The sequence below is a fragment of the Bos grunniens genome, chromosome 4 (assembly GCF_055505025.1).
Source record: "Bos grunniens cultivar Pamir isolate PY7600 chromosome 4, Bosgru_T2T1.0, whole genome shotgun sequence".
Lineage (NCBI taxonomy): Eukaryota > Metazoa > Chordata > Mammalia > Artiodactyla > Bovidae > Bos > Bos grunniens.
The window spans coordinates 63,330,952-63,357,322 of NC_141168.1; the positions used below are offsets into that span (position 1 = coordinate 63,330,952).

At 37.0% G+C, this 26,371-nt stretch overlaps 1 protein-coding gene and 1 pseudogene across 29 annotated transcripts in view; one reads left to right on the forward strand and one right to left on the reverse strand.

Moving 5' to 3' along the window:
* Positions 1–26,371, reverse strand: part of IMMP2L (inner mitochondrial membrane peptidase subunit 2) — a 958,924-nt gene that overhangs the window by 868,193 nt on the left and 64,360 nt on the right. For 27 of the 29 annotated variants that reach the window (XM_086396574.1, XM_086396575.1, XM_086396576.1 and 24 more), the window contains exon 4: positions 7,999–8,102. In XM_086396574.1, the coding sequence (XP_086252700.1) occupies positions 7,999–8,102 (104 nt within the window). Of the gene's footprint in view, positions 1–6,142; positions 6,732–7,998; positions 8,103–26,371 lie in introns of those variants that run through there. The other 2 variants (XM_086396586.1, XM_086396587.1) reach the window with 1 other exon arrangement.
* Positions 2,242–2,760, forward strand: LOC147374252 (HIG1 domain family member 1A, mitochondrial pseudogene; annotated as a pseudogene).

Here is a 26,371-nt window from a genome sequence, read left to right on the forward strand (position 1 = left end):
CATTGGAAGGACTGATGCTGAAGCTGAAACTCCAATACCTTGGCCACCTCATGCAAACAGTTGACTCATTGGAAAAGACCCTGATGCTGGGAAAGATTGAGGGCAGGAAGAGAAGGGGACGACAGAGGATGAAATGGTTGGATGGCATCACCAACTCCATGGACATGGATTTGCGTAAACTCCAGGAGTTGGTGATGGACAGGGAGACATGGCGTGCTGCAATTCATGGGGTCGCAAAGAGTCGGACACAACTGAGTGACTGAACTGAACTGATAAGACAGCAATCCCACTCCTGGACATACATCCAGAAAAGATAAAAATTCTAATTCAAAAAGACACATGCATCCCAAAGTTCACAGCAGTACTATTTACAATAACCAAGACATGGAAGCAATCGAAATGCCCATCAAAAGATGACTGGTGAGATATATATTAATATAAAATGTGTGGTATATACATACAATGGAATTTTACTTAACCATAAAAAAGCATGAAATATTGCCATTTGCAGCAACGTAAATGGACCTAGAAAATATCATATGAAGTGAAGTAAGTCAGAGAAAGACAAATATATGATATCACTTTCATGTGGAATCTAAAAATAATACAAATGAACCCATACACAAAACAGAAACAGACTTACAGACACAGAAAACAAACTTACAGTTACCAAAGGGGGGAAAAGAGGTAAAAAAGAATAAACTAGGAACTTAGGATCAACAGACACAAACTGCTATATATAAAATAGATAAGCAAAAATAAATGTACTGTATAGCACAAGGAACTATATTCAGTATCTTATAATAGCCTATAGTGGAAAACAATCTGAAAAATATATATATATATAACTGATCATTGTGGTATACTGGAAACTAATGTTGTAAATCAACTATACTTCAATAAATAAATATTTTTTTAAAAAAATAAAGAGACTTCAGTCCGACAAGAAAAAAAAAATAATAAACTATAATGGGTACTTTTCTCTCTTTGTAAATTACATGTCTTTTTTCCTTTGTCTCTGAACCTGATCATCCCAACACTCACCAACACAGTGTTTACCTCTCTTTGGGAGTGTACTGTATTTCATAGAAACTACATTAGTATTTCTCCACTTCAGACTTTAGGATCTCATCTTAGTTCACCCTTAGATGAGACACCTTAGACACACTCCAGGAAAGCAGCAGGTACAGTGGAAGAAGATTTAGACAGAGCATTTGTCCACTTAAAATGTAATGTGTGTCACATAGGTGATTTCAAATTTTCTACTAGCTACATTTAAAAAAAGGAAAAAGAAACAGCTGAAATTAATTTTAATAAAATATTTTATTTGACTGAATATATCCAAAATATGTCTTTCCCAGTGGTTCAGTGCTAAAGAACCCACCTGCCAATGCAGGTGATACAAGAGACTCTGGTTCAAACTCTGAGTTGGAAATATCCCCTGGAGAAGAATGACAACCAATATTCTTGCCTGGAAAAATCCATGGACAGAGGAGCCTGGGGGCTGCAGTCCATGGGGTTGCAAAGACTTGGACATGACTGAGCACACAAGCACTTGGTATACAAAATACTATCATTTTAACAAGCAGCAGTAGCCACGTTACATAACAAGCACACAGTAGCAGTAGTAAAGAAGCCAGAGTGCCCAAGAATTGATGCCTTTGAACTGTGGTGCTGGAGAAGACTCCTGAGAGTCCCTTGGACTGCAAGGAGATCAAACCGTCAATCTTAAGGGAAATCAACCCTGAATATTTATTGGAAGGTCTGATGCTGAAACTGAAACTCCAGTATTTTGGTCATCTAATGCTGACCCATTGGAAAAGTTCCTGATGCTGGGAAAGATTGAGGACAGAAGGAGAAGAGGGTGTCAGACATGAACTTGGGCAAACTTTGGGAGATGGTGAGGGAGAGAGAGGCCTGGTGTGTCGCAGTCCATGGGGTCGCAGAGTGGGACACTACTGGGCAAATGAATAACAACAAAAGCCACATTTAACTGCTCAATAGCCACATATGTGTACTATATCAAGCAATACAGGTTTAATTGGACCTGTATTAAAATACAGGTTCAAATGGACCTGTATTCACATTCTGGCTCTGCCATTTACTTGCTAAATCTTAGTTTTATCACTTTAACTATGTCTGCAAGATTTAGTGTATACAGAAGTAGAAATATAATGTTTACATATGAAACATATAATGGAGAATCCGGTAGGAACCTGAAACGTCTTGAAGTTGTCTGAAGATTCTTCAATCACTATGTCAAGCGACACAGATATTTCTCTTTCTTCATACGATGAAGATCAGGGATCTAAACTTATCCGAAAAGCTAGAGAGGCACCATTTGTCCCCATTGGAATGGCAGGTTTTGCAGCAATTGTTGCATATGGATTATATAGATTGAAGAGCAGGGGACCTACTAAAATGTCTGTTCACCTGATCCACATGCGTGTGGCAGCCCAAGGCTTTGTTGAGGGAGCAATGACTCTTGGTATGGGCTATTCCCTGTATCAAGAATTCTGGGGGAAACCTAAACCTTAGAAGAGGAGATGCTGTCTTGGTCGTCTTGGTGGTGCTTGCTTTAGTTAGACATCTCATATTGAGGTTATATGTTTATGCTGAAAATAAATTGTTTGGGTCAGACAAGAACATGGTAATTTGAAAATTGGCCTCCTTTCTTGCAGGCTTGATTTGCCTGGTGACCAAGTTACTGGTGACTAGTTCACTAGCTAGGTCATTCAGGGGAGTCAGACCAGCACAAAAGAAACATGTCACTTTTAAATACACTTGATAGTGGTACCTGTCCACCTTCTTAAACTCTTCTGTTGAAATTAGTTCTAAAGAAGACAACATGCCAATCCTGAAAATGCTCCCAGTTGCTGCAGAATATCATATGCTTTTGATGTAAAGTAGGAATCCTATTTACCCCAGTTAATTTAACTTTCTGACGGCCTTGTGGACTGAGTACTGTTTTAAGGGCTGGTTGGGTCTTGAGGAACCCTTTCAGAACAGTGCATGGAATACAACATTACAAACCTCCCTGGAAGTCTGTGTGTGTTTTTAAACCAACACTAAAAAGCTGGTAACAGAGCCACTTTCAAGTAGTATTTATTTTAGAATCATAGTTATAAACATGAACTTGTGGGTCCCTTTTAGCTCTTTAGTAATTGCAGAATTATATTTTGCTGCTGTTATATTAGAATAATTTTAAATTATTTTGAAACATGTATTTTAAGTGCTAATGCAAAGGTAAATGAAAAACACTTTTTAAATGTGTGCGGTATGTTTGTTTTCTCCAAAAGTATCATCAACTAAACAAAATCCCTATAGTGGAAGTCATTGATGAGCAAGCTGGTTTGGTCAGACATTATACAAACTTTGGTATATCACAGAATGCTTTGTTGTACTTGTGAATTCTCGTCTAACCTGAATTTACATTCCATGGTGATAACATGGTAAATGTAGTGTTATTAAAGTAAATGAACACATCAAAAAAAAAAATATATATATATAATGTTCTAAACCAAAGTTACCTAAATAAAAAGTACATTAAAAAATAAATAAATAATGTCCACTACCCACAAAAATAATAATAACTATTTCCTGTTACTGTTAGGAGAAATAAAATGACAACCCAAAGCACTTAGTGTAATGCCTGACATACAGGAGTGTTCATTAAAGGAGAATTCACTCACCCTTGCCTTCTACTGTAGAAGTGAATGCTGGCTCAGTGTAGTATAATCTGTCACCTAGCCTTAGTTCCTTCCCTTCAACCCTACTACAAATTGTAGCCTTCCCCACCTGCACAGGCCTCCCTCCTTGCTTCCTAGCATCTAAAGAATTGTCTGTGTGGACTTATAGAAGCCATGGGATCTCTTAGTCAGGACACAAATATGTGGTTCCAAGAACCTGAAAAGCTCCATGCCTGACAATTTCCATCTCCTCTGACCTAGTCTTATCCACCTTCCCAACTGTTACCACTGCTGCAGCCTCCCCAACAACTGCCATCAACAGCACCACCTCCTCACTGGAGACAGACTGACCCTCAAACATTCAAAGGGATCATTCTCCAAAATATCTGGCCAGGACCCTTAAAACTGTCAAGCTTAAAAAAGATGAAGAGTGACCAAGGAACTGTCACAGATTAGAAGAGACTAGAGAGACAAGAAAAATAAAAACAAAATATAGGATCCTGGGTAGGAGTTTGGTCTAGAAAGAGGACATTAGTGGGAACACTAATGAAATTTAAATAAGGTCTGTAGATTAGTTAACAGTATTGTATCAGTGTCAATTTCCCAGTCTCCATAATTATGCGATGGTTGTGTATGATGTTAATATTTGGAGGGTATAAGAAGAATAAGGTTTGAGAAGCTAATGTATAACATGGTGATGACAGTTAATAAGCTGTGTTATATAACTGAAATTCGCCAACAGTAGAACTTAAATGTTCTCTCTCTAGCTTATGCCCAACCCCCTCCCCGCCTCCCACACACAAAATGTAAATAGGCGATGGGCGAGTTAATTAACTTGATGAGGGAAATTCTTTCACAATGTGTACATATATCAATTCATCCCAGTATACACTTTAAATATCTTACAATTTTGTCAATTTTATACTAATAAAATTTTAAAAAATAAATGAGGATATGTGAGAACTCCCTGTACTATTTTTACAACCTTTAAGTCGATAATATCTCAAAATGAAAAGTTAAAACACTCTTAAATGTGATTATTTGAAACTTTATTATGAAGGAAATTCTGTCCCAATGGTTCTGTTAATTGATATATCATTATAAAATAGTGCTACTTATGTTAAGTCTATGGCAGTAAGGCCATCACACAGGTTAATGAAAAGTCAATTCCGAGGTATAGAAAATCCACCTTAATCCCCACTATTAGTCTGCAAATCCACCAAGAGAGTATGATGTCTCCTGCATACACTCAGTAACACTGAGGACTCAATGACAGCAAATAATGTTTTGTGTGATGTTATTAAACAAAACACCCTTCTATTTAACATTACTGAATAACGTGCTTAAACAGTTGCTGCACTGCTACGGTCTTTTACAGAAAGAAAGTGACAGGAAAAGAGAAGGAAGGGATGCAAAGAAGCATATTCCAATATGTACCTTTCCCCCACCCAGACCTTCCTTGCATTAGGGAATAGTGTTGGTCAATAAACTGAATGAAGTAGATGGGACAGTCTGCTTTGCTACATACTGTCTTACTGTAACATGAATTAGTTCATAGGCAGCTGGTGAGAAAGAATGGAGAAAGAAGTCGGTATAAAGCAGAAGCTTCACTGGTTCACATCTGATTTTCTCCCAAAACCATCAATGTCTCATTAATAGCAGTTGAAGGCTGAGTACACTAAAGGCAGCAAGCTAAGAAGGAATCAGTATTATACATTCAACTTTTTTCCTAGGAAACTTACTGCAAGTTTAACCCGGATCTTTGTTTAAAAAAAAAAACTTACAACAAATAAAACAACACAAAACAATGAACTGAACATCTATCTCTGGGATCAGAGATATTTTGTACATTTGTACATTTTGTACGAAGCCTGCAATCTTTTCTCTTCTTGCAAATTCTGATAATAATAACACTGGCCCTTGAAAACATAGATAGCCTCAAACCTTCCTTATATCTTCTTCCATCAAGCTATCTTCACCTTTATTGTTTTAAGTAAATCCAACATTTACTGCAGTGTTTATTTATTAGAAACTTCAGATGTCTTTTAAACAGTGCTATTGGAATTATTGTTATTTTCATTGGTGTTCTGGTTATGAAGATGCATAAGCCCTAGTAATTTAAGAATGAATTTGCAAACCACAAAGTTTTCCAGAAAGGCATATATAATATTATAGTAGAAGTGCTGCATTTCCACATACTCTGAATACATAAAATTCTGTCCAGGAATGATTTAAAATATAAGCTGTCACACTACTTTGTTACCAAAGATTACTTATGTATCAATAAAATGCATAATTAACATCAATTTGTTATCTTTGTATTTTATATTTAGCCATAAATTCAAAATTTAGTCATGTGTTTCTGTATTAGTCACACATTTCTTATATTGACAGGATATTCTAATGTAAGGACATGTGTCCAGAAAGCATTTTTGCTCATGAAACTAAAAAGATACTTTAAACAGTGTCTTTTATTAGTATTGCATCATACTAAACAAGTATAAGTCTGGTTGTTCACCAAAAGAAAGCAACAGTTACTGCTTGATGATTATTTGTTGTTAAATAATATGATACCAATCACTAAGTATTTTTATATGTAAATAGCTCCTACTAACAACAAGCATTATGAAAGAAAATTTGTGTTATTCATACCTGACAGAGATACATCACATAGTTAACTCATTTAAAATATAGTTCAACTGAGGTAGCTATAATTTAGTATATCAACCTCAATTTGAATATACTGTTTTTGAAATTAATTTATATAATAAATATCAATCACTTTAATATTTACATAAAAGGATAACATTCTCTTCTTTTTTAATATAGTCTAGGATATGCTAGGGTACAGTTTTGGATCCATGCAAACTTGGATTTTAAGGAGCCTTTTTTCCTCCCCAATTACCTATTCAAATTCATTTGGTTAAAGATAGTCAGCATGTTTCTCACAGAAAAAATACACCGCACAATCGTCTGCTTATAAGGTGACCTCTTTCACTTGGGTGGGTATCCTCTCCATCACGGGCTAAGTGAGGATGTAACCTTGTCAAACCAAAAGCAAAAGAATAATGAGCACACGACAGGCTAACCCAGCATGGGAAGGTTGTTAAGGAGGTTGCAGAAGCAGTTCCCTGAATGACAAAGTAAAAGGATACTCTGAAGAGTAGGTTAATATTAAAGAAAGCACTCAAGAATATGAGAAGCATTAATCCCCATCCTTGGATGTCTGCCATACAAAACTCCACTCAAATTTATTTCATTAGTTACTGACCAGGTTTAGTTAATATGTTTTCAAATAAATCTTAGTAGAACAGGCTTGACTGAGACACATTTAGAAAATATCTATTTCCACAAAGCAGTAACCAAAGATAAGTAAGAGCAAGTAGATAACGTTTTGCTTTTACCAATTATAAATTATCACCCAACAATAAACAATTATTCTAATTCAAGAATCATACTTATAAGTTCCAAGTCTTCGCCAAACAGTAGGATTTTACTATCATTAAAACAAATAACAGTAACTACTACATTAATTGCTTCCCCAATGCACTAACTGGCATAACAGGGAATCATGTCAAAACATTTGTATAAGTAGCTGAAAAGAGTAGAAATTAGGCAAGTTCTGTTGCAGTCTTCTCAGTGTAAATTTACTTCTAAAATAAACAAACAAATCTCAAATCTAAATCATTCAAACATAGGAATATCATTGTGCAGTCATGTACATTTTGACATTCCTTCTCTACACTAAGATTAGAATGAAATTCTTGTTCCTGACCAGTCGTAATACTTTAACAGAGAAACAGTGCCACCTTTTGGTCCCAAACAAAAGCCTCCAGTCTACCATCTTCCAAACTTCCTTTTTTCAGTTAAATCACTGATACATATATATAAATGCCACTGAATTTCATGTCACACTTACAATGGTCTAGAAATATTTTGTAGCTACACAGCTAATAAAGCATGAGAGTAACATACAAGTTGCTTCCAAAATGCAATATTTCAAAATAACTCAAAATACCAGATACATGTACTCTAGATCATCAATATAATAATTTCTAATCAATATTTCATCAAAAACATTTTGCCAAAACCAAGTATGTCAATCAAGTGATAAATTTTAAGTATCATAGAAAAAAATCTTCTTTCATAGTATTGTTACAGTTCAAAATAGATTTTGAAAAATGTATTACATTTTAAATGAACCTATTAATTTAGTAATTGACAATATGGTATAAACGGAATTACTAGCTAAATCAGATAATTATAAATCGTCTTATATAGGAATATAGTATGTTTCTGATTTACTTACACTAATGACACAATGTCACCACGTTGAACTTCAAAATTCCTCACTTTCCAATGGTTCAAAAGCACCACATCAGATGACTGGCTCCCCCCAGGATTCAAAGAAGGCTAAAAAATAAGAAGAAAGAGACACATCTGTCATTTGTAATTTTCAATCTTCATGGTTCCTTGCACTTCATAGCTGTAGTGCAGTGCAATAAAACATTTCTAATATAGTAGCTTTCAATAAATTGCTGTTCTAAAATAACTGCAAATGATGAGTTTTCAAAAAGGCTCATCGGGATTCTTCACAGGTAACCAGAAAAAAAAAAAATTACCAATACTCATTTCAAAGGAAAATGTGCTAGACAGTCAACTCTTTACTAAACTCCCTTAAAGAGGCATGGAAAATTGTAAGAAATAAAAGAAAAAAGTGAAATCAAGCCTCCCTATAGAATATTCAGATAGGACCTAATTCCATAGTAAGTACATGTGATTGCTCCATTTGGAGAGAAGAAATAATCTCACATCAACCAGGAAAATACCATAGAAACAGTAAAGAGACCAGAGTAGCAAGTGATGAAATAATCTTGGAAAATATGGGAATTTCCCACTTTGATCTCTCTTTTCTACAGAGAGCTTGCAGGAAGGGTCCTGGCTTTCAGTTTAAGCCTAGTAAGCAGCCTTCGCCTTGGATTTAGACAAGTCTAGATATGCCTAAGGACCAATGGGGCAGACACGGAGAAACATTTTCTGTAAGAGTTCATCTGACGGTCAGGAATCATCTAGGCATAAGAAACTGATTAAGGAACCATAAAGCCAATACATCTATCACCTGGACAGAACTGCTGAAAAAGTCAATGGATATCAAGTCTGAAACTTGATAGTAGAATAAGAAAAAGTAGGAGAGCTTTTTCACACTGACTCTCCAGGGTCTCTGAGAACGTCATTGGTCTAAAAGAGCAATTGCTGTGGTGGTGGGGAAGGTACTAAACCACAACGGAGGCTCCCCCCATTCGCAGATGGTGGGTTGGCAGCAAGAACAGACAGAGCCACAGAAACCAGGGCAGCAGCGAGGAAAACAGTACATGCCCAACAACAGGCTATCCCTGGAGCAGTAGTGCCATGGTGATGTTTTAATCACTCAGTCGTGTCTGGCTCTTGTGACCCATGTGGACTATAACCTGCCAGTCTCTATCTATGGGATTTCCCAGGCAAGAATATTGGAATGGGTTGCCATTTCCTTCTCCAGGGGATCTTCTCAACACAGGCATCAAATTCTTGCATTGCAGGAGGATTCTTTGCAGACTGAGCTACCAGGCAAGCCCTAGTAGTGACATACTATTTTTTAAAGATTCCTGGAATTACTTGTAGGTTTTCTAAAAAGCAGGTGTGAACAAAGGCATAGAAATGTTGTGTGGATGCTATTATAATGACTTTATTTTTGACTCCCCAGATTTTTTGTGACCAAAAACTTATTGGTTATCCTTGGGGATCTCAAACACTCTTATAGCTTCTGCAACTCCTTTATGTGATAATGCCTACACCTCTCTAACTTTAGTTTTGAATTCCCTGTTAATCCTCACTTGACTATCTGACATAAAATTCAATACTATTAAATGGAATTTGTCATCATTTCCTAGCATAAAAGTTTTCTCCCTTTTCTTACATCCTACTCACTACTTCCCCAGACAACCAACTTTAAATCTTACTTACCTTTTTACTTCGTGTCCAACCAGTCACCAAGCTAAAGGGATTTTTTTTTCATAATGTCTTTCACTTAAGACCCATTTTGTCTATTCTCTCTTCTATCATCATCCTTCAAGCACCAATCACCATATAAGCCTTCACTGCTGTTTCGTGGCCAAGTCATGTCTCTTTTGTAACCCCATGGACTGTGGTCCACCAGACTCCTCTGTCCGTGGGATTTTCCAGGCACGAATATCCGAGTGGGTAGCTATGCACCTATACTATCAGTCTCTCACCTCCAACTCAAAAGTGAATGATTCTATTTCTTTCCAGCTATAAGATTTTGAGAAAGTTACTTAACTTTGTTATACTTCAATTTCCTTACTAGTAAAATGATGATATTTAGTAACTTTTCTCTAATTAGTAATTAAATAATAATAATATCCAATACTCAGCAAGTGCTTACCATGTGCCAGACATTGTTCTAAGGGCTTAACCAATATTTACTTACTTGGTGAGATCATGCATTTAAAGTGCTTAGAATAGCTCTTGACCCCTAGTTAAGCTCTCAATAACTTTTATTAGTGATATAACTAAATCACAATTTTAATTAGAGGTAGTTTTGTACCCTTACCCCAGGTTCTTCATCCAGCTTTATCCCTAATAAGAAACAGCTGCAGCGGCAGGACAAATCCAAGGGGCGTTGCTGGGCTGTGGTGCTCGGGAACAGAGCTTCTGGAGTCACTCAGTCAGGTTAGGCGAAAAGCCAGGCTTCCGTATGTGGTTTATTCTCTCATCCATATTTCTCATTCATACTTTCTCTTTCTTCCTCTCCTTCTATATCCTTCAGTTCATTACCTTGCAAGCCCTTTCCCCTTATTTCTTTGTATTTTTCCCCCTTACATAACTGATGCGGTAAAGGTGGCTTGGGGGAAAGCAACTGTACAATGAAAAGAAAAATCTACTTCCCACTGCACTTTCACTGGGTCCATTTCTTTTCCTTGCCATCAGAGAAGTGAAGAACAAAAGTGATTTAATTATTTCCAACTGTTCTTCCTTAGTCTCTTTTGTTGTTTTTCAAAAGTTTGTGATTACAACTCATAATAAAGACATTTTTACTGTATCCAAAGTACAAATGCACATATCTGAACAAAACATCACAAAACAATAATCACCTTTACCACATACCCTAATATCGTAATTTCTATTCTCTCCTAATCCATGTTTTTAAAATCCTGTCTATAATCAATCATATTAATTTCCTATTCACTATTATTGATTTTGATGGTGGTGGTTTAGTCGCTAAGTCATTATTGATTTTGCAACCTAATAATCAATTATAACCCACAGTGCTAACATCATAGATTTAGATGATTCTTCTTTAACTGTTATCCTATGAAGGCTGCTTTTGTCTAGAAGTCTACCTTCAGGTCTTTCATCTCTGTTTTAAATTATTTTCTCAGAAAATCACATGAATATTCTAGGTGCAAATACCACCCATAGACCTATGACTCTTAAATGTGCAGTCCCAAATGACTTGCTCCTCTTCCATATGCAATCCATACCACTTCATACTACAACATTCAGAATGCAGTATGTCATATTTATTTACCTGCCTCACAACCAAGCAAGATGTACTTTTTACTCATTATTATGTCCCTTAGTTAAATTTATACTCTACCCTCAACTGCATTTCTGAGATTCTAGAACATGATTCTAACTGGTTGTTCAGCATCAAATCTCATCAAGCCATTCCCCTACTTAAAATCCTTTATAATAAGCTTCCCTGACTACCAACAAGACTGTCTTCAACATAAAAATCAACACACACATGGCATAAAGGACCCTACCAATCCCTTATATTGTTCCTGCAAGTGACACTCAATCACAAGCAGTACTCTGTGCACAAGTTACTTCCTCACACTCCAAGACATCATGTTGTTCTTGTTCAGTTGTTAAGTCACGTCCAACTCTTTGCGATCCCACTGACTGCAGCACACCAGGCTTCCCTGTCCTTCACTATCTCCAAGAGTTTGCTCAAACTCATGTCCATAGAGTCAGTGATGCCATCCAACCATCTTATCCTCTGTCACCACCTTCTCTTCCTGCCTTCAATCTTTCCCAGATCAAGGTCCTCTACAGTGAGTCAGCTCTTTGCATCAAGTGGCCAAAGTATTGGAGCCTCAGCTTCAGCATGAGTCCTTTCAATGAACATTCAGGATTGATTTTCCTTAGGATTGACTGGTTTGATCTCCTTGCTGCCCAAGGGACTCTCAAGAGTCTTCTCTAGCACAACACTTCAGTTCAGTCACTCAGTCGTGTCCGATTCTTTGCGACCCAGATGCCATGCTCTTAGTTTTTTGAATGTTGCATTGTAGACCAGCTTTTTTTACTCTCCTCTTTCACCTTCATCAAGAGGATCTTTAGTTCCTCTTCACTTTCTACCATTAGAGTGGTATCATCTGCATATCTGAGGCTGTTGATATTTCTCCTGACAATCTTGATTCCAGCTTGTGATTCACCCAGCCTGGCCTTTTGCATCATGTACTCTGAATATAAGTTAAATAAGCAGAGTGACAATATACGGCCCTGATGTACTACTTCTTTCTCAATTTTGAACCAGTCCCCTGTTCCATGTAAGGTTCTAACTGTTGCCTCTTGACCTGCATACAGGTTTCTCAGGAGACAGGTAAGGTGGTCTGGTATTCCCATCTTTTTATGAATTTCCCAGTCTGTAGTGATCCACACAGTCAAAGGCTTTCACGTAGTCAATGAAGCAGAAGTAGATTTTTTTTTTTAATTCCTTTCCTTTTTCTATAATCCAATGATTTTGGCAATTTGGTCTCTGTTTCTCTGCCATTTCTAAATCCAGTTCGTACATCTGGAAGTTCTTGGTTCACATACTGTTGAAGCCTAGCTTGAAGGATTTTGAGCATTACCTTGCTAGCATGTAAATAAGTACAATTGCATGGTAGTTTAAACATTCTTTGGCATTGTCTTTCTTTGGAATTGGAATGAAAACTGAGTTTTTCCAGTCCTGTGACCACTGTTGATTTTTACAAATTTGATGACATACTGAGTGCAGTGCTTTAATAGTATCACCTTTTAGGATTTGAAATAATTCACTGGAATTCCATCACCTCCACCAGTTTTGTTCATAGTAATGCTTCCTAACACCCACTTGACTTTGCATTCTGGCTCTAGACGAGTGTTACAGTGACTACACCATCATGGTTATCCAGGTCATTAAGACCTTTTTCATATATTTCTTCTGTGTATTCTTGCTACCTCTTCTTAGTATCTTCTGCTTGTTAGATTTCCTGTGATTTCTGTCCTTTATTGTGCCCATCTTTGTTCCCTTGGTATCTCCAATTTTCTTGAAGAGATCTCCAGTTTTTCTCATTCTATTGTTTTCCTCAATGTCTCTGCATTGTTCACTTAAGGTTTTCTTATATCTCCTTGCTATTCTCTGGAACTCTGCATTCAGTTGAGTGTATCTTTCCTTGTCTCCTTTGTCTTTGGCTTCTCTTCTTTTCTCAGCTATTTTTAAGGTCTCCTCAGACAACCACTTTGCCTTCTTGCATTTCTTTTTCTTTGGGGTGGTTTTGGTCACTGCCTCCTTTACAGTGTTATGAACCTCCATCCATAGTTCTCCATCCATAGTTCCCAAGGCATCATATAAGCAAAATTTTTGACTGAAATGTTTCCCTCTTTCCCCTTCCCACCATTTAACTGTACTTCAAAAAAAACACTTGAATTGTGTGAGGCAATCTCCCAGGAATTCTTTCACATCACTCCTCACCTCTCCTCCTCATTCCCATCTTCAGTCTCCATTAGATAAACAAATGTCCCCAAGTTCCTCATCAAAACCTGACACTCTTACTGTCATAGAGCGTTTTTTAATATTAATTTATTTAGCTGCATCAGGTCTTGTTTATGGCATGTGGGATCCTTTTAGTTGAAGCATGCAAGATCTTTAGCTGTGGCTTGGGAACTCTTGGTTCCCAAGAGTTATATGGATCTAGTTCCCCAGTAGATGGGATCTAATTCCCCAGTAGATGGGATCTAGTTCCCCAAGCAGGGATCAAACCTGAGACCCTACACTGGGAACTCAGAGTCTTTGCCACTGGACCACCAAAGATGCCCAATTATAGCGCTTTTAAGCATTTTTATAATTATCTGATTGTCTCTCTTTCCAAGAGTATAAAAGCATTTTAAGAAGAGATTAGTTCTCAAGTCTGTGTTTTTGATACCTGGGCAAGTAAGGATATTAATACATTTTAATGGAAAGAATTTTTTTTAATAAACTAATGAAATTTCCAAAGACTTTCCAAATTAATATACCCAATACAGAGCCCTTTTTCCATCTTAGACCCAAAGTCTACTTCTATATTACCTTCCTTAGTAAACAGTGTCACAATTCACCCAATCCCCTACTCCAGAAAATCTTGAGTTATTCTGAACTTCTAACTCTCTCTGAGTCATCTATCCTCAGACTTTCCCTCTTCCCAGAATGCCTTTTCCCTACATGGAAAAGTTTTATTTATCTTTCCAAACCCAGCTCAGTTGATGATGACTTCTCTGTGAAGCCTTAAAACAGAACCTGAAGTTTCCTTGAGGAAATTACCAAATTACATGCTGGTGCTCCACAGTTAGGGACAGAATAATCTCTAGAGACTCAAATTTTGACACCTTCATTCATCTTTCCCTTACAGAATCAATCATCCACCAACTTTTCTAATGTTAATTGTTAGAACCTAAAGGTAATGCCTTGTAAACTACAGATTTATGCAGGGGAAAGGAACATCCCCAAAGCAAGCATGTCAAATTCCAAGCAGTAAAATATTAGAATCATCAGTCAACACCTGGAAGACCTTGTTTGATTTTATAAAAGAAACAATAGTTTCTTTTACCTTTGCTCTTCTGCACAAGGCTAACTTAATCATCTCCCAATCTGTGCTCCCTTAACAATTCAGGTAAACTTCAGGGATAGCCCTTAAAACCTTATTATAGGTATCTGCCTATACAAATGAATCTTTCATTCAATTAACTGTAAGTTTCTCAATTACAAGAACCATATTTCATTCATTTTTGTATATGCCCAACCCCAGAACAGTGGCTGGAAAATAGTATGTCTATACTTTTAAGTTTAAAAGATTAAAAGAATTTGAAAACATACTTAACTAAGATGTTTCCCACCGAATGTACATTATGTTAACAATGTATACCTCTCTTTCAAAGAAAACACACTCTGGATGAGTAAGCATAGTAAGAAACCTTTTGTGTTGGGCCAAGCAGTCCATGGGGTCGCTAAGAGTAGGACGCAACTGAGCGACTTCACTTTCACTTTTCACTTTCACTCATTGCAGAAGGAAATGGCAACCCACTCCAGTGTTCTTGCTCTGAGAATCCCAGGGACGGGGGAGCCTGGTGGACTGCCGTCTGTGGGGTTGCACAGAGTAGGACACAACTGAAGCGACTTAGCAGCAGCAGCAAGTAGGTAATTTAAGCCTTAGAAATAAAGTTGGACAGTATCCATAATGAAATAATGCTAATCAGAACATCAAAAACTTTTTTCTTTACAGTTCATTTATAAATATAAACAATACTTATGAATATGAATAACATTATGCATAAAGAAAAACTTTCTTTAATTGGGAAACTGTTCCTACAACACTATAAAATCCCATAGTTGTTTGTACTTCAATTAAATTTCTTTATAAAAAGAAAAAAATTTTACTTCTTGAGTTTTCTAAAACAACTTTTCAGAAGAAAAACAATGCTCTAACTTCAAAATGAAAATATTATATAAGAAATGAAAGAAACTTCATTTGGATGTTGCAATTTTAGAAAAATTAGTAAAACCATATTATTTCTTAGAAATTTTACATCTTGTTTTTACCCACTGTGGGAATGGCAGTTTGCTTCAGACAGAACAAGCAGTCCTTTTAAACCAAAGAAGTTATATGTATGAAATCTAAATTAAAAGTCATAAACTTTGGGAACTTGATGTAACCAGAAAGTCTATATTTTCTTGTCATGTTTTTAATACTTTAAATCCTAGATTCCCAGAGACTACATCAAAATTACAACCAACAGAAAATAACAAAGTTTCCTGAAGTAAGAAATAGCAGAGAATATTTAATTTAGGAGGTTTTTTTTATTTAATTATAGTTGATTTACAATGTTGTGTTAGTTTCTGGTATACAGCAAAATGATCCAGTTGTATATTTTTTTAATATTATTTTCCATATACATGTAACAGAATATATTCATTCTGGTTTTTTTATATTAATAGAATACTGTGCTATATAATAGGACCTTGTTATTTATCTATTTTATATATAGTAGTGTATATCTGCTAATTCCAAACTCCTAATTTATCCCTTCCTGCCCTCCCCTTTGGTAATCATAAGTTTGTTTTCTACGTCTGTGGACCTCTTTCTGTTTTGTACATAAGTTCATTTGTATCATATTTTAGAGTCCACATATAAGTGACATCATATTCTCCTTCTGACTGACTTCATTTAATATGATAATCTCTAGGTCCATCCATGTCGCTCCAAATGTTATTATTTCACTCTTTATCCAGTCATCTTTTGATGGGCACTTAAGTTGCTTCCATGTCTTGGCTATTGTAAATAGTGCTATTGTAAACACTGGCGTGCATGTACCTTTTCAAATTAGAGTTTTCTCCAAATAGCTGCCCAGGAGTGGGGGTGCTAGATCATATAGTAATTGTATTTTTCACTTTTTAAGGAACCTCCATAATGGTTTCCATAAGGCCAGCACCCATTTATATTCCCACCAACAATGTAGAACCATTACATTTCGCCATACCCTTTCCTACGTAGGAGTTTCTACCTGTATCTCAAAATGTGTGATTGCATCAAGATGTTCCTACCAGCAGTGGAGATTTCCAGTAGTAAGAGGGAAAACGTCACTAGTCATTGGGATTCCTGACAAAACAAACCCAAAAGCAGCCCTGACTTTCTTTTCTTAAATGAAGAAAAGAATTTTCTTTTCTTGCATTCTCACACAATCAGTTCCTAAGCTTTTGTTGTAGAGCACTAGGATTAAAAAACAAACAACTTAGATAAGTCTTTTGGACATGTACACACTGCTGTATTTAAAACAACTTAGATAAGTCTTTTGGACATGTACACACTGCTATATTTAAAACAACTTAGATAAGTCTTTTGGACATGTACACACTGCTATATTTAAAACAACTTAGATAAGTCTTTTGGACATGTACACATTGCTATATTTAAAACAGATAACCAACGAGGACCTACTATACAGCACAGGGAATGCTGCTCCATATTCTGTAATAACCTAAATGGGAAAAGAATTTGAAAAAGAATAGATACATGTATATCTATAACTGGAAAAAAAAAAAAAGAAAAGAAAAAAACAACTTAGACAAATCTTTTGGATAGCCCTTACTCTAAAGAAAGAAAACTATGTTCAAATCTGGTCTCTACTTCCTTACTAGCCAGACTGGTTGTGTGTGTGTGTGTGTGTGTGTGGGCACGTGCATGCTCAGTCACTCAGTCATGTTCAGTTCTTTGGACTGTAGCTCACCAGGCTCCTTTGTCCATGGAATTTTCCAGGCTAGAATACTGGAGTGTGATGCCATTTCCTACTCCAGGGGACCTTCCCAACCCAGGGATCAAACCCACATCTCCTTCACCCCTTGCACTGGCAGGTGGATTCTTCACCCACCTGGGAAACCCACTAGCCAGATTATCTGACACAGATTACTTAACCTTTTGCAAACCTCATTTCCACATCTATGGTTGCAGTGCCACCCAGCTCATAGGGTTGTTATGAGAGTTAAAAGAGAAGTATAGGAAATTAACAGTTCATGATACCAGTCAACAAGTACGATGATAATGATAACTATAGCAACAATAGGACAAAGGGAAACAAAATCAAGTACAATATCCTTTCTGTAAGATTCAAGACAAGATCAAGCCTTTGCTTATTGCCTAGAATGTTTTTCCTTTTAAATACTGGCATATCTCTTCTTATTGCTCTTCACTTTATTATGCTTCACAGATACTGTGTTTTCACAAATTGAAGGTTTGTGTCAGTCCTGGATCAAGAGTCTACCAGTGCTATTTTTCCAACAATATATGCTCACTTCGTGTCTCTGTGTCACATTTTGGTAATCCTGGCAACATTTCAACCTTTTTCATTTTTATGATACTTACTGTGGTGATCTGTGGTCAGTAATCTTTCATGTTATTATAGTTGTTTGGAGGCACCACAAACTGCACCCATGTAAGACAGCAAATTTAACTGATAAATGTTGTTTGTGGTTTGACTGTTCTACCAACTAGCCACTGCCCTACTCTGGCCTCCCTATTCCCTGAGACAGAACAATATTGAAATCAGGCTCATGAATAACCTTACAATCACCTCTGTGTTCAAGTGAAAGAAAGAATTGCACACAAAAGCTAGAAATGATTAAGCTTCATGAGAAAAGCATGTGGAAAGCCAAGAAAAGCTGAAAGCTAGGCCTCTTAAGCCAGTTACCCTAAGTCAGCCAATTGTGAATGCAAAAGAAACGTTACCAGCAGAAATTAAATGTGCTACACCAGTGAACATACAAATACTAAGAAAGTGAAATACCCTTATTGCTGATATCGAGGAAGTTTTAAGTCTAGAAGATCAAACTAGTCATGGCATTCCCTTTAGCCAAAGCCTAATCCACAGCAAAGGCCCTAAATTTCTTCAGTTTTATGAAGACCAAGAGAGGTGAAGAAACTGCAGAAGGGAAGTCTGAAGCTGGCAGAGTTGTTTCATGAGGTTAAAGGAAAGAAGCCATCTCCCTAACATCAGAGTACAAGGGAACGTATCAAGTGTTGATGTAGAAGCTGCAGCAATTTATCTAGAAGATCTAGCTAAGATAATTCATGATGGTGGCTACACTAAACAACATATTTTCAATGTAGATGAAATAGCCTTATACTAGAAAAAGATGGCATCCAGAACTTTCATAGCTAGAGAGAAGTCAATGTCTGGCTTCAAAACTTTTAAAGGACAGGCTAATCAGGGGCTAATGCAGCTGGAGACTAAGTTGAAGCAGTGCTTACTTACCATTCTGAAAATCATAGGGCCTTTAAGAATTATGCTAAATCTACTCTGCCTGTGCTCTTTAAATGGAACAAAAAGGTCTGAATTACAGCACATCTGTTTACAACATGGTTTCCTGAATATTTTAAGGTCTGTGGAGACATATTGCTCAGGAAAAAAAAAAAAAAAATTTCCTTTCAAAACAGTACTGCTCATTGACAATGCACCTGGTTCTCAAAAAGCTCTGATGGCTATGTTGTTGCTTAGTCACTCAGTCATGTCTAACTCTTGCAACCCCATTGACTGTAGCCCTCCAGGCTCCTCTGTCCATGGAATTTTCCAGGCAAGAATACTGGAGTGGGTTACCATATCCTTCCCAAAGGGATCTTCTGTAGCCCAGAGATCAAACCCGAGTCCCCTGCATTGGCAGGCATATTCTTTACTACTGAGCCACCAAGGAAGCCCTCTGATGGATGTATTATACAATAAGACTAATGTTTTCATGCCTGTTAATACAGCATCCATTCTGCAGTCCATAGATCAAAGAGTAACTTCAACTTTCAAGTCTCATTATTTAAGAAATACATTTTCAGACCTAAGAATAAAGATCCTCGGTACTTTAAAAACACACACACACCCAAACACACACACACATATTTTTGTAACTCTATAGCCTTAGCTGTCAGCCTTAGCCACCATAGTCAGTGATTTCTTGGATGGATCAGGGCAAAGTCAACTGAAAACCTACTTTATAGGTTTTCACACACTTTATAGGGTGCACCATTCTAGATGCCATTAAAAACATTTGTAATTCATAGGAAGAGGTCAAAATACCAACATAAACAGAAGTTTGGGAAAAGGTGATTCCAGCCCTCATGGATGACTTTGAGGCATTCGACTTCAGGGGAATAAGTCATTACAGACATGGTAGAAAAAGCAAAGGAACTAGAATTAGACGTAGAGCCTAAAGATGTGACTGAATTGCTACAATCTCATGAAACACCAAAGGATGAGGAGTTGCTTCTTACTGAGCAAAGAAAGTGGTTTCTTGAGATGGAATCTACTTCTGGTGAAGATGATGAGAAGACTGCTGAAATGACAAGGACTCAGAATACTACACAACCTCTGTTAATAAAGCTTTGGCAGGTTTTGAGAGGACTGATTCCAATCCTGCAGAAGTTCTATTGCTATCTAATAACAGCCCAAGCTATAGAGACACTCTTCATGAAAGGAAGAGTCAATCGATGCAGCAAACTTCATTTTTGTCTCATTTTAAGAAATTTCTACAGCCATCTCAACTTACAGCAATGACCCCCGATAAGTCAGCAGTCAGCAACAATGAGACACAACTTGACACCAGCAGAAAGATTTTTTTTTAATTTAATTTTATTTAACTTTGCAATATTGTATTGGTTTTGCCATATATCAAAATGAATCTGCCACAGGTATACATGTGTTTCCTATCCTGAACCCTCTTCTCTCCTCCCTCCCCATACCATCCCTCTGGGTCATCCCAGTGCACCAGCCCCAAGTATCCAGTATCGTGCATCGAACCTGGACTGGTGACTCGTTTCATATATGATGTTATACGTATTTCAATGCCATTCTCTCAAATCATCTCACCCTCTCCCTCTCCCACAGAGTCCAAAAGACTGTTCTATACATCAGTGTCTCTTTTGCTATCTCGCATACAGGGTTATCATTACCATCTTTCTAAATTCCATATATATGCATTAGTATACTGTATTGGTGTTTTTCTTTCTGGCTTACTTCACTCTGTATAATAGGCTCCAGTTTCATCCACCTCATTAGAACTGATTCAAATGTATTCTTTTTAATGGCTGAGTAATACTCCATTGTGTATATGTACCACAGCTTTCTTATCCATTCATCTGCTGATGGACATCTAGGTTGCTTCCATGTCCTGGCTATTATAAACAGTGCCAGCAGAAAGAGTATGAATAGCTAAAGGCTTAGAAACTAAGTAATAAAGTATTTTTTAATTAAGTAATGTTCATCGATAAAGAATCTGCTTGCCAATGAAAGAGATGTGGGTTTGATCCTTCAGTCGAGAAGATGCTCTGGAGAAGAAAATAGCAACCCACTCCTGTATACCTGCCTGGGAAATCCCACGGACAGAGAAGCCTAGCAGGCTATAGTCCATGGGGTCGCAAAGAGTCAAACACTTAGCAACTGAACAACAACAACAACAAATACTTTATTTTTAGACATAATGCTATTGCACTTAATAGACTACAATACAATGTAAACGTAACTGTTATATGCAATGGGAAACAAACAAAAAACATCATACGAGTTGAGGTGGTCTGAAACCAAACTTTTAATATCTCTGAGCTATGCCTGAACTAATCTGGACGTCTTCAGGCTGAAATTTTTACTACCACCACACACCTCCCAGGCTTCCCTTGTGACTCAGCTGGCAAAGAATCCGCCTGCAATGTGGGAGCCCTGAGTTTGATCCCCAAATCAGGAAGATCCCCTGGAGAAGGAAATGGCAACCCACTCCAGTACTCTTGCCTGGAGAATTCTATGGACAGAGCAGTGGGACAGGCTGCAGTCCAAGAATCGCAGAGTTGGACATATGCGACTAACTTTCTTTCACACATCCCCACTACTAAATTCTTTGTGCAGTGTTTCATTTCATCTAAGCAAATAAAGTAAGCCTACTTTTTTAGATTTCAATTGTCCTGTCTCTAGGAATTAACCCAGAAAAAACATCAATGTGCATAACTACTGAAAAATATCTTCTTCATACACATTATGCTCATTATGTTTTCAAGTTTCATTTTTAAAACATACATACATATATAAATAAAGGTACACATTAAAAAATCTAAGTTCTTAGCTCTGGTTGATGAAATATAATTTTCTTTTCCTTTCTTTTTTCTTTTGGAAAAATTTTAAGTTACATGAAAAAAAGGTTACATGTTTTGCTCTGACCTAAGTACTATATCATTCACTCTAAGAAAAACCATATAAGTCAGCAGATTTCAACAGATGTTAGTAAATTATGCTAAAGCTTGAAAACAGCAGGTATCAAACCTGCTTTAGAAACAAATAAAACACAGAAGTTGAGCTTTAATGTTCTCTCTGATCAAAGACGATGTGGAAGGATTTTTATTCCTCCTACAAGCAAATATTATTGTCAAGGTATCCTAAATTCTCAGCTTGTGCCTAAGTTCAAATCATATGACAGTTGGGAGAAAATTTATGTCTTGATTTAGGAAAATAAAACTCCCCTAGAGAATTAAACAGAGACATGATAGATTTCTCACCTTGTAAGATTTAGCCACAGCCATCCATCAGTACATGATATTATTACAGTTTCAATTTTTTCTATAAATTTCTAATTTATTTATTTTCTCTTTCACTTTTTAATTAAAAAAAAAAAAGTCCACAGCCACAATTCACTAATGATAATCTACCAACAAAGCCCAGTTTTAACCCCACTTCTTTGGGAGCTGTACTGTCAACCTTTTCAGACCTCTATAAAGAGCACCACCCACTCTGCCCATATATACAATCTAAAATGTTTAAATAGAATTTTGTGTTTTTCTGACTTCCCTGGTAGTTCAGTTGGTAAAAAAAAAAAAATCTGCCTGCAATTCAGGAGATCCCAGTTCAGGGTTGGGAGGATTCCCTGGAGGAGGGAATGGCTACCCACTCCAGTATTCTGGCCTGGAGAATTTCATGGACTGTATAGTGATGGGGTTGCAAAGAGTCAGACACAACTAAGCAGTTTTCACTTGTGCTTTTCAATGACATAGTCCCCAGTTGCAGCCATGAAGAACCAACAGTGACCCTCAGACTTCTTTTGAAGAACCATTATTTTAGAGAAATTATTGGGGTTGGGGGTGGGGGTGGAGGACTATTAACGTAAGAGAAGAAACTGATATAGTACTCTGCTGTAAACTTTCAACATTGTAGCACTAGCCAGGAAGCAATGAAGTACAGTTAAGATAAATGTATATTCTGATCATAGAATTATTATTATTATTATTAGATGCCATATTTTTGAAAGAACATGCATAAGATGGTCTATTCAGGTGTCTTATAGTTTGCATTATACAGTAGAAGTGAGAAATACATTTAAGGGACTAGATCTGACAGAGTGTCTGATGAACTATGGACAGAGGTTCATGTCATTGTATAGGAGACAGGGATCAAAACAATCCCCAAGAAAAAGAAATGCAAAAAAGCAAAATGGCTGTCTGAGGAGGCTTTACAAATAGCTGTGAAAAGAAGAGAAGCGAAAAGCAAAGGAGAGAAGGAAAGATATACCCATTTGAATGCAGAGTTCCAAAAAATAGTAAGGAGAGATAAGAAAGCCTTCCTCAGTGATCAATGCAAAGAAATAAAGGAAAACAACAGAATGGGAAAGACTAGAGATCTCTTCAAGAAAATCAGAGATACCAAGGGAACATTTCATGCAAAGATGGGCTCAATAAAGGACAGAAATGGTATAGACCAAACAAGAAGCAGAAGATATTAAGAGGTGGCAAAAATACACAAAAGAACTGTACAAAAAAGATCTTCATGACCCAGATAATCATGATGGTGTGATCACTCACATAGTCATACAACCTGGAGTGTGAAGTCAAGTGAGCTTTAGGAAGCATCACTACAAACAAAGCTAGTGGAGGTGATGGAATTCCAGTTGAGCTATTTCAAATCCTGAAAGATGATGCTGTGAAAGTGCTGCGCTCAATATGCCAGCAAATTTGAAAAACTCAGCAGTGGCCACAGGACTGGAAAAGGTCAGTTTTCATTCCACTCCCAAGAAAGGCAATGCCAAAGAATGCTCAAACTACCACACAGTTGCACTCATCTCACACACTAGTAAAGTAATGCTCAAAATTCCCCAAGCCAGGCTTCAACAATACATGAACTGTGAACTTCCAGATGTTCAAGCTGGTTTTAGAAAAGGCAGAGGAGCCAGAGATCAAATTGCCAACATCCGCTGGATCATCAAAAAAGCAAGAGTTCCAGAAAAACATCTATTTCTGTTTTATTGACTATGCCAAAGCCTTTGACTGTGTGAATCACAATGAACTGTGGAAAAGTCTGAAAGAGATGGGAATACTATACCACTCGACCTGCCTCTTGAGAAATCTGTATGCAGGTCAGGAAGCAATAGTTACAACTGGACATGGAACAACAGACTGGTTCCAAATAAGAAAAGGAGTAGGTCAAGGCTGTATATTGTCAATCTGCTTTTTTAACTTATATGCAGAGTACATCATGAGAAACACTGGGCTGGAAGAAGCACAAGCTGGAATCAAGATTGCCGGGAGAAATATCAATAACCTCAGATATGCAGATGACACCACCCTTATGGCAGAAAGTGAAGAAGAACTAAAGATGAAAGTGAAAGAGGAGAGTGAAAAAGTTGGCTTAAAGCTCAACATTCAGAAAACTAAAATCATAACATCTGGTCCTATCACTTCATGGCAAATAGATGGGGAAACTGGAAACAGTGGCTGACTTTATTTTAGGGGGGCTTCAAAATCACTGCAGATGGTGACTGTGGCCATGAAATTAAAAGAAGCTTACTCCTTGGAAGGAAAATTATGACCAACCTATACAGCATATTAGAAAGCAGAGACACTACTTTGCCAACAAAGGTCCATTTAGTCAAGGCTATGGTTTTTCCAGTGGTCATGTATGGATGTGAGAGTTGGACTATAAAGAAGGCTGAGCACTGAAGAATTGATGCTTTTAAAGTGTGGTGTTGGAGAAGACTCTTGAGAGTCCCTTGGACTGCAAGGAGATCCAACCAGTCCATCCTAAAGGAGATCACTCCTGCGTGTTCATTGGAAGGACTGATGCTGAAGCTGAAACTCCAATACTTTGGCCACCTGATGTGAAGAGCTGACTCATTTGAAAAGACCCTGATGCTGGTTAAGACTGAAGGCAGGAGGAAAAGGGGAGAACATAGGATGAGAGGGCTGGATGGCATCACCGACTCAATGGACATGAGTTTGGGTAAACTCCGGAAGTTGGTGATGGACATGGAGGCCTGGCGTGCTGTGGTCCACCGGGTCATGAAGAGTCGGATACACTGAGCAACTGAACTGAAGCAAACTGTTTGCATGGCTTCTAGAGTTACCATATTTGTCTTACTAGGTGTGCATAATAAAATGGACTATGCTGTACCCAAGTCTGCATGAAGCTTTAAGTTAGAAAAGGGGCATTTTTTCCAGGTAAAAGGTACTTATTACCCATAGCCTTTAATACTTGACCCCCTACAATGACCATCCATCTAATTTAAAAATTATTCAAACTTTTGACCTCAGAGCCCTTAACCTGGCAAGGTGATTAAAACCTAGAGTCACATATACATACTCAGTTACACCTGAGTGCTACCAGGAAGAAATTCAAATCATAAAGCATCTCAGGAAATTTATACTTATTAAGTCCTAGTTACAGCTGACACTTTATTAGTAAGTATAGAATAATGGGCTCCTCACACCTGCTCCATGTCCAGAGGTTGCCCACAGGAGCATTTGGCGATAATCAGTAAGTCCCAGAGAGAAAGCCCTCTTCGTGGAGTTATTTCAGAGCTCTGGCCTAGACCAGTTTCCGCACCTTGGCCAGACAATCCTGGCAGCCTCTCTCTGCTCACATGTGTAGAATTTGTACAGGTTTCACATTATCTAGAACAGAGATATATTTTTATATGTCCAAATTAAAAGACAACAAAGGATGCCTTCGTTAAGGAAGTGAAGCTATAAAAATTTATTTGTGCTTTCTTTCACTTGTTCATTCCTTCATCACTGAAAAACTCCTGAATTCCAATTCTGCCAAGCATTATGTTAGGCAATGGGATTCCATATCCTTGAAAGCCCAGATATGAATCTAATCACATTTTATTCAGAGATTTAAGAGCTTTTAAAAAAATATTAACTTTAAATTGAGGTGAATATTTTCCTCGCCCTTTTGATATTTCTGCATGAAATTTTATTCACATAAAAATAACTTGCATTTCTGTAGATACTAAATTTCTCAACTTTCTTCAAAAAGCAAGCCTTTAAAGCTGTATTAATAAATTTTTAAATGGATACATACCATTTTAACTTAGAAGTAGAGTGAGTTGCTAATTTTTCATTCTCCTAGACTTAACTTATACTTTGTATATACAGAGAGTGATACATCAAAGTTTTACAGACACTCCAGGCACTCCCGTATATTGCTTGCACAAATAAAAATCTTTATTAACTATTCAAAAGGTGATTTGTCAAAATATATCTAAGTCTTTAAAGTGGTCTTATCCTTAGGCCTGAAAATGTTATATTTAGAAAGTTATCCTCAGGAAATAATCAAAAACATGTACAAGGATGCTTATCTTGCATTATTTATAATAGCTTAATACTTAAGCCAACCTAATACAAATAACAGAAAACTGATTAAAATAGTAATGGTTAAACCATGTGGTATATGGTTACCAAAAGTGAAAGTGAAGTCGCTCAGTCGTGTCCAACTCTTTGTGACCTCACGGACTGTAGACTACCAGTCTACACTAGATACTAGAATGTATTAAAAATCACATTGCAGGGAAATATTTAAGGATATTTGACTATGTTTGGTAAAATAAATTAGGTGAA